Genomic DNA, 12,062 nt, shown 5'->3' on the forward strand with positions numbered 1-12,062 from the left:
ACCTAGCGACCAAATAGTTGCAACGACTAAACGAAACTTCCAAATATACAAACTAAATGGGTATCATTGTTATAATGAGTAGACTGCGGACGTTTTACACAATGCAAAATTATAAGAAACGCTTGAAGCAAGGTACGAATTATTATACTAACGAGTATCGATCATTTAGATTTTGTTAATGATACTGACCTTTCGGTTGGACTCGCCGCGGCAGAGTTCCCAGAGAAGACAGAGGGCCAGAGAGGATATTCCGGTTTCTTTGGCGAGGGTGGCCAAAGTGGAGGAGGCGAGGGCCAGGAAGAGGGGGAACGGTGACCTGGCCTGGTCGCAGTGGGTGCAATACGCCAGGAAGGCCGACAAGGTCAGCAGGCAGGCGAGAAGGTCGGCGCGACCGACTATGCCGGCCACAGCCTCGCTGTGAATCGGGTGGGCCGCAAAAAGGAACCCGGTGATCGCGTGCCCGAGGTTGTTTCTTCTTGGCAGGACCTGAAACGCGAGAAATATACGGTGAACAGGCGGACAATAGGCCAGGATCGTGTGTATCTCGGTCATTGTCCGGCGGGAGAAAAACGGTGGCGTGCTTCGCGATCGACAACGATCAGCTTGACTCCCCGTGAGAAAGCAAAACGTAAATTTCGCGAAACTTTACGGCGGAAGTCGCGATTGGGCGCTGAAGACAACTTCGAGAAACTCGGTCGAAGGTGAACGCGATTCTGCGTCTCACGAGGTGAGTTACGCGGGTGTTGAACTAATTAAAAAGTAAAAAGAGTAGTGGTCGAGACACTCTGCCTTGCTAACGTCGAAACGTCGGCAAATATACAAACGATCTAAGATTTTCTTTTGAAAAAATTACAAGGAGGCATAAAGATTGTGTATCTGGACCATCCCCTTAAAAATCTTGCCTTCCTCGTAGCTATTTTCAGACTAAAAATTTCTATTGCCAACTGCTTGCGTTTCTGAGGATTCCAAATAAACAGTAAATAATTTTGTAATTGTATACCCAAGATTTTCAACGATGGTCCTAGTGGGTATTTTCTATATTCCATAAACACAGAGACAGAGGCGTCGACGTTATTCGGGGGGCGGATTAAACGCGAAACAGGCGAAAGCTCGAAAGGAACCGAAGCTCCTGAAACGAAACAGCGGATTTCCGACGGTAATCCTCGTTTCCATTACGATAGCCGCGGCGCTCGCGTCCGTCAGGGTTGACGCTCGCGTCGCGCCAGTTATTAACGCAATATTCGCGAATTAAATGGACCGGTAAAATTTTATTTCCAACGGCAGCCCCGTAACTTCTGGCATTATCAACGAACGGCATGACGTACGCTCTACAGGTGTCACTATTATCGCGTTTTCTGCCGCTCTGACGTAAAATCTGGCCCGACGGACGGGAGCGACGGCGTTAATCGAAAAGCAGATGAACGCGAGTTTCTAGCCAGCGTCCGCGGCCGGCGGCGCCGCCACGGTGAAATTAACTTCTTGTTTGAATAACCGATAAATTTAAATGGCACGGCCCCGTTTAATTAACGTTATTATCTCCGCGAGCGTTGTAATTTACCTTTCTGGCGACCCTGACCACGAGAACGGTGCAAGCCACGTGCAGCGCGACGTTCACCAAATGGTAGCCCCACGGCTCCAGACCGCCCAGAAGATGATTCAGACGAAACGTCGCGACGCAGAGCGGCCTGTAGCTGCCGTGGGAGCCGCGATCGTTCAGGGGCGTTCCCCAGAAGTCGTTCTCCAGCAGACGGTGCCACGGAGTGCTCGACAGCAGGTCCGGATTCGTCAGGATGGCTCTTCTGCAACGAAAACAAACGAAAAATCACGTTAGAATCTGGCCTCTCGAATCTACGCGAAATAGAAACGATCGTGCAGGAATTTGCAAAATATCTTTATGATAATTCCGCGAGGCAAACGACAGGCACGGTAGCTGACGAGAGACAGAATTATATAATACAATGGGAATCGGCGACAATGGACATTATTACGAATTAATTACAGCATGAAATAACAATGGGTCACTTCAAGAAACATTGTTAAAAACACAATCGGTTAATTGATGCGACAACGTTCGGATATGAACGGACGCTCGGGCGGAGATAAAGAAAGAGATAATGAACGAACGAAAACAATGTTCTGCGGTTGACGCGTCGTTTTTTCTACTGTTTGTTCCAGTGGACAACGCGCGGAAAAAGTAAACGCGGACTACAGAATCGTTCCAGCGTTCGGATTACTAAAGGGTCGTTAACTTTATTTTATATCTAACTCTTTGTAATCTAGCGAAAAATTCCCTCGATTCAAAATATCAACCCTGATATTTTTATAAATACTTTTCCACTCGCGTATGTAAAGACCAGAAACGGAGGTCGATACTTCACGCGAATAATATCATCGTTACTTTATTTTCGAGTTACTAAACATTACACACCACGTCTCCGCAAATCATCGATCCAGGACTTAATCTCTACCCTAATCCAGTACCCTCCAGACTCTTGAAAGTTTTCCATGAAACTTTCGGCGTCCGAGCGAGGAAAGTTTATCGTGTCAAAGGTCGTAGACCGTGGCCAGAACAAACGTTTGCGTTATTTTCACTGGATCGTTCGATGTCCGAGGACACACGGTCGTCCATCGGGGACCGATGCATAGCTGATATCAGCCAATTAACTACCACTGCACTTACGCACACACGACACCTGTCCGTTATCCGATCGAAAGGAAAATACCCTTTACCTTCGGGACGTCGATGGCGGGCGCGTCCATCAGAATCGTACACGGGGACGAACAGCGGGAAAGGACCTAATTTAATTTTCTTCCGCGCAACAAGCCCCGGCGATTCTCGCGTAACGATTTAACGACTACTCGTGCACGCGAGTGCACTCCTCTTGGTCCACAAAGCGACGTAACAGGGCGTTATTCGCTCTCCCGCGGTTTTTAAATCCATTTTTACTTCGCGGCCCATAATTCATACCTATTTGCATTGTACTTTCGCGATGTGCTTCGCGGTGCTTCCACGGCCCACCCCCTCTCGCCGCCCGGCGTCCGTGCAATTAGCAGCCGCGTTTGAATTAATAACGACGACTCGAAGAGTGTTCCTGGCGTCGCGGGTCGCGACCTCTTTTCCCTCCCGCTTTCCCTTTATCGTTCACCGACTCTGCTAAGTATCCAGGCGTCACGGTATAATGACCTATCTTGGCGAGAACGCGTCCACACTCCATCGCCCGCGAGATTTATGTCGCCCACGGGTGCCCTCAAGGTCAGTCGCGATTCTCTATCCATAGGTGCCAGAGACCCGCGTCTCCCTGAAATTGATTATGAGAGTCTGGTGTCTGGTAACCCGACCGGCATGATAAATTAAGCTTAAGTCGCTTAAAGGAGGGTGCGGTTTGTTCAGCCCCTGTTACGGGGGACGAGAACATCACCCTCTACTTCGAGCGACTTAGATGGCTCTCGATAGACATCGAAAGACGATATTTAATGGGCCACGTCGCTTTTACTAACATTCTACTCGTTATAGTTTTTATTAGATGCTCATTCAGGATGCAATAGAACTCGTAGAGGTTTATTTTTCTATTATTAACGCATTTACTGCCGTACAATATTTTGCAAGACTAACATTTCGATTCTAGATCACTGCAAACTACATAAATCCTATCCAGATTTATTTCTCTTCGAATCTTTGACTTTACGTATACGTTTCTAGTTTCTCCTGTGTAAGGGGTTGTATTTCATTTTATAAAGGTACAACTTTTCGAATATTCTTAGAATTTCTACATATTCTACACTAAAATACGTGTCGTTTGCCTTTTTAAACATTAAAATCTTCCAATCCGTTCAGAAGTTATGATGTTTTAAAGATTCGGATGAAAATTCAGGGAAAAATGGCATGTATGGTCAGACATTGTATTTTCAGTAAGGAATTTTTTTCTCGAAACTGAGCAGGATTTCGGGGGTATGTCTATTGACCAAAAATGATTGTAATTGCCCCCTGCAACTAACTGTAATTTTTTCAGAACGATTTGAAATTTTTTAATTTTGTCGAAAAATTTCACATCTTCTCGAATTTTTTTCTCGAAACTGAGCAGGATTTCGGGGGTATGTCTATTGACCAAAAATGATTGTAATTGCCCCCTGCAACTAACTGTAATTTTTTCAGAACGATTTGAAATTTTTTAATTTTGTCGAAAAATTTCACATATTCTCGAATTTTTTTCTCGAAACTGAGCAGGATTTCGGGGGTATGTCTATTGACCAAAAATGATTGTAATTGCCCCCTGCAACTAACTATAATTTTTTCAGAACGATTTGAAATTTTTTAATTTTGTCGTAAAATTTCACACCTTCTCGAATTTTTTTCTGGAAAGTGAGTAGGATTTCGGGGGTATGTCTATTGACCAAAAATGATTGTAATTGCCCCCTGCAACTAACCGTAATTTTTTCAGAACGATTTGAAATTTTTTAATTTTGTCGAAAAATTTCACATATTCTCGAATTTTTTTCTCGAAACTGAGCAGGATTTCGGGGGTATGTCTATTGACCAAAAATGATTGTAATTGCCCCCTGCAACTAACTGTAATTTTTTCAGAACGATTTGAAATTTTTTAATTTTGTCGAAAAATTTCACATATTCTCGAATTTTTTTCTCGAAACTGAGCAGGATTTCGGGGGTATGTCTATTGACCAAAAATGATTGCAATTGCCCCCTGCAACTAACTGTAATTTTTTCAGAACGATTTGAAATTTTTTAATTTTGTCGAAAAATTTCACATCTTCTCGAATTTTTTTCTCGAAACTGAGCAGGATTTCGGGGGTATGTCTATTGACCAAAAATGATTGTAATTGCCCCCTGCAACTAACTATAATTTTTTCAGAACGATTTGAAATTTTTTAATTTTGTCGTAAAATTTCACACCTTCTCGAATTTTTTTCTGGAAAGTGAGTAGGATTTCGGGGGTATGTCTATTGACCAAAAATGATTATAATTGGTTCCTGCAATCAAGAATAATTTTTTTAGAACGATTTGAAATTTTTTAATTTTGTCGAAAAATTTCACATCTTCTCGAATTTTTTTCTCGAAACTGAGCAGGATTTCGGGGGTATGTCTATTGACCAAAAATGATTGTAATTGCCCCCTGCAACTAACTGTAATTTTTTCAGAACGATTTGAAATTTTTTAATTTTGTCGACAAATTTCACACCTTCTCGAATTTTTTTCTCGAAACTGAGCAGGATTTCGGGGATTTGTCTATTGACCAAAAATGATTGTAATTGCCCCCTGCAACTAACTGTAATTTTTTCAAAACGATTTGAAATTTTTTAATTTCGTCGAAAAATCTCCACCTACCTCCTGTCGACTATTCTTAAAAATTCGTTTATAATTTTTGATGAATAAGTTTGAAGCTGCACGGAAATGTTTTTTGATACTTTCTTTCAGGTATTTACTGGCTGTACTTGAGAAATAAAGTTCAATGAAATACATTCACTATAATGGACTGGCGTGTCATTTTCACAGCGTTCTGACGAAGCAGCGTGCCCGCAGCATTTTAATCGACAATCGATAGATATTCACAACCGACGACGGGAACGCGATGTTTCGGTACGTCTCGAGACTCCGATACTGCAGACGACGCATCTGGGCTGTCGAGGGAAATGGAACCGAGGCTCGATGAACGCCGGGCCAATAATTTCGCATTCCACGGGCCTCCAATAAGCCGCACCCGCCATTCGCGTCGCGTTTTCTACGTGAACCTAGCGCGGCAACAACGGCGCCTGGATTCTTCTTCGAGAGATTCATCCATTACCGACGGGGAAATGAAACGGATTCGGTAACGCGGTGTCCGGAAAAAAGAAACAGTGTAGCTCCCTTACAATTAGTATCGAACATCTATTCGACTACAATTTTTCCACGCGCAAAATTTCCTTTCGAGTTCTCTCGATTTACGAAATGGCCCCGTCGTAGGAAGCACTGTAACAGACTTCCAAGGAACTAATTCATGAAAGTAAGATTTAAGATGCCCCTCCGCCGTGTTCCACAAGCTCAGAAAACTACGCGCGATCGTCTCGCGAGCCAAAAACGATCTTCGTTATCGGTTCACCGCCGATTGCCCTTCCGATAATCGATTCCCCCCGCATGGAAAATGGCACCGGCCGCGTGCAAATGAATAACGGGCAACGCTCCTTCGACCAGTTGATTTTTTTCCCTCGGTCTTATTAAGTCGCAGGCGGCGCGGTTCGCGAAGCATGGATAATAAAAACTTGTAAAATCGCGGCGAGAGACGCGGGCGCACGGGCTAACAATTAATCTCCATTCATGCCGATTGCAGCATTCTAGAGTTTTTCGTGCTTCGCCGCGGCCGCGCCTCGTTCGCCCGGTATTTCTCCAGAAAAGATAAGTAGAAAAGTCCGGCTCGGGGATGTCCAGCTGCTTTTTATCGAACGCCGTGATTCGATTCGCTCGTCGAAATTATTTCACTCGTTGCCAACGAACGCGCTTTACAACCCTCCCCCGCGGATACGGAACTTTCCACGAATCTCGGGGTAATTGCTTAAACTGCGGAGTTTTTCTTGGTTATCGAATTAAAAAACACAACTTCGATTCTTCTCTACCGCCCGCAAACTACGTTTGCCGAGTTCGCGAAAGTGTATTTAAGTTACCGCTTGATTTTACGTTCCGTTTTTAACGACCTCTTCGTAGATTTCGACCTCACACATTTGTAGTTCCTTACCTATTACATCTTTTATACCGAAGGGTTTATTTCCGTTAATAAACGAATAATAATTTGAGAATTGTACTCTCGAAGTCGTCGTTAGATGGTTCATAGATCAAACGTTTATTTCCCCAATCGACGGATGTTTCAAGATCCACAAAATTGTACTAGCAATAGGTTGAAGTTCAGGGGGTCGAAACGTTCCACTTTCGCCATTTGAGACGGGGAACGCTGGAAATCAAAGCACGATTTCGCAAATTTCCAGAAACGCAAGGGCTCCGGTTAAGCTTTTACTTATAAATTCCGATACGCCATCCGCTGTTACGAGTTCTTCAGGGGGGGTGTCGCGACGTTGGCGCAAGCGAGATTTACAATCCCGCGGAATTCATTAGAACGACGACACTACCGGAACACAATCCTCTTTGGCGTCGCTCTGAGTTCCGGTTCCACCGATTTCCAGAGGCACCGAGGCCTGACATATTCGTACGAGCGAGCAGATGGCGCGTGAACTTTCCCACTCGGCGTGTTTGTTTCGTTTCCCCGTGTCTCTCCGGGCGACGCGTACAAGCGCCGAAATTTCTCGCGAAAAATACAACCCGCGCACGCGTTTCGATTGTCCACCTCCCCCATTGTACCTCCCGTTAATATCGATCGATTATTAACGCCAGAAATTACCGGACGCCCGCGAGTACGTTTAATGAAAACACCACCGGGCCTCGGAAAAATAAACTGTCTCGAGGGCGAATAAAATTCTCTCTCCTACGATCGGGGAGTCGTTCGACGAGACACCGTTCGATATCTCGTTCCATAAAGTTTCGACTAGGCTGCGCCCCAAAATACAGCCGAACTTTCCGCCCCTACCAACGAAGAGCATTACAGTTTCGAAGCGGCGAAAGAACGATACGAGGCCTCAACTTCGAATACGAAGTAGTATTTCGCGCTTTGCTCGAGACACTGTCGGGGCTGGTTTTGTTACAGATTCATAGATTCCCAGGAGCAATTTTGAGTGAACATATTTTTTAAATAGATAACAATGGCTCGCTTTGTGGAATCCTTTGAAGGGTCGTTGACAAAATCGAATCTTTATATAAGACTGTTTATATCTGATGTGTTTTTGGTACTACTTCACAAATCTATCACACTTAAGCTCTACAGGTTACTCTACAGGGTGTTCGTTCACCCCTGGGAAAAATTTTAATGAGGGATTCTAGAGGCCAAAATAAAACGAAAATCAAGAATACCAATTCGTTGATGGAGGCTTCGATAAAAAGTTAACAATTAAATTCAAACATTTCACATCGTTCTGGAAAAATTATTTTCGATTGTGGGGGTCAATTAGGATCATTTTTGGTCATTACACATACCTCCGAAATCTTATCCAGTTTCGAGAAAAAAAATCGAGAAAGTACAGAAATTTTTCGACGAAATTAAAAAATTTCAAATCGTTCTGAAAAAATTATTTTCATTTGCGGGGCTCAATTACAATCATTTTTGGTGAATAGACCTACCCCCGAAATCCTGCCCACTTTCTAGAAAAAAATTCAGTACTGACGGGACTTTAAACGGTAATCACTTTTTAACAAAGCCTCCATCGACAAATTGGTATTCTTGATTTTCGTCTTCTTTTGGTCCCTAGAATCCCCCATTAAATTTTTCCCCAGGTGTGGCCAACCATTCCGTACAACAACAAAAGATTGCACGCTTAAGTTCCAAAACTGGAAACTACTAACAGTGGTCCCCGAAGGCTTTGGTTTTGGGATTCGAAGCGTTATGGGGGTGTGTAAGTCGGTTAAAAGTAAAAGCTGGGCGTGCCCCGTTCAACGGTAGCGATTCCTTGTCGAATAATCCGCGGCATTAGTCGCCGGCATCGGTGATATTAAGCATCTGTCAGAACTGTCGCGAAACGGGGACGCTCTCGGCACTTTGGGTCTCTCTCGTTCTCTCGTCTGCACACTTTCCGTCCCCGTGTGTACACCAGTTCGCGGTATACCCCCGGGACTATTTCTGACAGTACACGTGACGTTAATGAAACTCGGTCCCGGGGTTTAACGGAGCAGCTCGAGACGTGACTGCACGCGGATGGTTCGGGCCGGATGGGGCGCTCTTCCGGCGTTCTACGCGATGGTCGGGGCTAATACCGGTCCAACCCCTTTAAGCCTCTCGTCGACTTACGTAAGACCGGGTACGACGATTCAATTTTGCCCGGAGTTCTTCGCCCGTCGCACGAATCGAGAAACGCTTAGCGGACCCGGTCAAATTAGAATTATTGCCCGGTTCTCTCGCGTTGAAATGAATTAATAAATTACGCCGTACGCCCGTGGACCGTGCACGGACACCTATACCAACGGTAGATATTAAAATCGACCGATGATTAATCTCGCCGCGGCTCGCGTGCACCACGAAAGAGTGGAAAAGGGAGGTCGACTTTAGAAGTGGCGAATGTCCTATCGATTGCAACCCGGTCACTCCGAAAACCTGGCTTTTACATCGACTTTCGTCGGTTTCCTGCGACGTTCGACCCTTAAGCGGGTCTCCTACTGTGAAACGCGACCTTGTACGTCCCCTTTGGTATCTTTTTATAAAGATATGCAACTTCTTGCATCGGTGTTTCGCATGTGTTTCGAATTTTTACAACGAGAAATAGTCCAAATTAGTGGCAGTACGCGATCGCCTGAGCCTTAAACGTATAATATTGCGAGTTGTTACCGAACAACGAATATGTATCACCGTCAGCTCGATTTATACGATCCCAGTAACGATCAATATTCATTGCAAAACTATCTGTACCGAAAATTAATACCAAATACATAGCGCGCGTAATGGATACGTATCTGTACGTTCGTGGAAAAACCAAAACGGTTTCATATAAAATGATACTTTACTGTTTGGTATCGATGGTATCGATTCCGCGCTGGTCTCGTTACCGGTTACGCTCTTGGAAATAATTCTTAATATAAAGCATGAAATCTAAAAATTCCAGTGACGATACAGGATGAATCTGGGAGTTTAAGATCGACGAGAAAGAATTATAGAAATTTTTATTTTGCTACATTGTTTAGTGATAAGATTCTGGTGAACTATCTCGTAACGAGCAATGCCGTAGAAGAGAGAATAAGAGATGGAGCGACGAGACCATGCTGTCGACAACCACTATAGCGTGGGTGGAGTACGAGGAAGCGAAACGTGGACCGAGTTACATCGTAACAGTATATTTCGGTAACAGTTCTAGCAATAACAAGGACTTACAACAGAGTTCGAAGGCAGACAGTAACTAACGCTAAGTGCTGAGGATCAAGTAACAGAGTTCCGGTTTCTAGGAACTCGATATCGAGTAAGATTTAGAACCGATGGATCCGAGTTCCGTCTGAGCTGTGAGTGAAGCATCATTGAGCCAATACCAAATTAATACCAAACTTTGATATAGCTCCCTGTTAGACATAGTATAATAGGAACATTCGATCGGGAGGAGAACCATTTAAATCAGTCCTCCATCTATAGGCCATAAGTACGATACTCTGGACTGGGTCACGCGAACCGCCATGTTGGCAATTAAAATTCGTTATCGAATCCTGTTTCCTGTAAACTAATTTCAAATGGTAATATTATATTGAAATACGAGTATCCTTTCATACAATATTCAATTAGAAGAGTGTTCGAATACAGGAGGCCCACCCTTAGGTGGCAAAAGCAAAGTTATCATTAATAATTCAGAGCCAACGGAAAATAGAACGTTTAAAAATATTACAACGAATAAACCTCGAACGGTTTAAACGATCGCATCGATTTTCACGTTCGGATCGGGGCGACAAGTATTTGTACGTAAATAAACGTAATTCGACAGCACGTTACCGCGGGAAAACAAATAAATTCACAACGCAATAAAGTATGGAAGAACTAGTGCTCGAACATAATGTGGACACCCTTGATTCGAGTCTTGTTCAATTAAAATCGACTCTTCTCCGAGCCCTTCGTCGGTCCCGCCGCCGCTGGGATCGAAGATTTGGAAAAATCAAAGCACCCGCCATAAATATTCACGCGTAATTTCGCGACAGATGACAATTTAATTTCGCGAAACGGCATATTTAATCTCGATTCGATGGGAATTATTTATCGGGTCGGTGGAGGGGGTGGAGACGTGGGGGGGCATCGAGCGCGTTAAATTCTTCGCCATCGGTCGACGCACCGCTCCGTTCATCCCCCGTGAAACGATATTTCACGCGCGCGCCGCCCCGGATGAAATTCGATAACGTTCGGGGGGTGGCACGGGGCCGCCCGAAATTTTCCCCGTGCCGCGAAACATCGTCGCGAAATCGGAAAACCACACCGCCCGCGCGGGGGTGGGAAACTTAAAACCGCGTCCGTGGCGACGTTCCCCCGACCAGCCTCGTCGAAAAATATTACTCAGACCAACGTTTATTTCTAACCCCTTAACGTACGATTTTATAGAATTTTTTAAACGTATTTAATTTTGTTTAAATTTGATCGTGCATGGAATGACACATTGTGACACATATGAGGCATTGTGAAACTTGACATCAAAAACATGGGGTTAATAAAGATATGTACTACAGATTGGCAAATTCAATTTTCGACGTTAATAAATGGGGGTGATATTCATTATAATTGAAGGATCATACGGGTTTATTCTTTTTTATTCCCAGGATGTGTTAGATGAACTGATCAGCGTTCTAAAGATAGAATTCTCTGTTTTATTCACGTTTCGCTGTGTGCTCCGCGTCCCTGCCTTACGATGTATTTCCTTATGCAAGCGACGAAACCTCAATTTTCAATAATGTAGAGTACGTTACATAATTACTGGTGACGCGTCGTTTAAAATTCCAAGCAGCATCTGGACCAAGACGAGTCAAACTTGCAACTTCGCAGCGAACGTGTCGGAATGTAGCGTTTCCAAAGCGTTCTGTATCCGATAACATTTAGTATTTACGATTCGAATTCGATGCTCAAGATTCCCGAAGCGGATACAAATATAGCTTGCTCGAAGTTTCCTCGTTACGATTGCACGGGCGTCGATGGCTGTCGCGCGAGTAGAAATTCGCGCGACAACGCGACACCGCAGGATCTCCTTCGACGAGAAGTTCCCCGGGGCGCGATCCCTCGGGGATGACGAGACGCCTGGCAATTTGCACGACATCCCCCCGCGTCACCAGCTATCCCTCTGGTCCCCCCTCGACTCGGTGTGTCGCCGTTCTACCGGAACCGGATCCCATTCCTCGCGAAACGAACGACGCAGGGAAGAACAATAAAACGGCCACGGAGGGGACAAGGAGACGCACAGAGGCTCGACGACGCTACATTATGTCGGGCATTTCCCAGAAGATGGTACCCGGGACCCGGAGA

The 12,062-nt window shown here is 44.6% G+C and overlaps 1 protein-coding gene across 3 annotated transcripts in view; it reads right to left on the bottom strand.

Moving 5' to 3' along the window:
- Positions 1–12,062, bottom strand: part of Tmtc2 (Transmembrane O-mannosyltransferase targeting cadherins 2) — a 282,755-nt gene that overhangs the window by 147,871 nt on the left and 122,822 nt on the right. For all 3 annotated transcript variants that reach the window (XR_013080284.1, XM_076772936.1, XM_076772935.1), the window contains exons 2-3: positions 1,559–1,799; positions 190–486 (exon numbers count right to left, since the gene is read on the bottom strand). Coding sequence is in view for 2 of the 3 variants with exons in the window: in XM_076772936.1 (XP_076629051.1) it covers positions 190–486; positions 1,559–1,799 (538 nt within the window). In the remaining variant the exon portion in view is untranslated. The remainder of the gene's footprint in view (positions 1–189; positions 487–1,558; positions 1,800–12,062) is intronic.

The sequence above is a fragment of the Colletes latitarsis genome, chromosome 9, assembly GCF_051014445.1.
Source record: "Colletes latitarsis isolate SP2378_abdomen chromosome 9, iyColLati1, whole genome shotgun sequence".
Taxonomy (NCBI): Eukaryota; Metazoa; Arthropoda; class Insecta; order Hymenoptera; family Colletidae; genus Colletes; species Colletes latitarsis.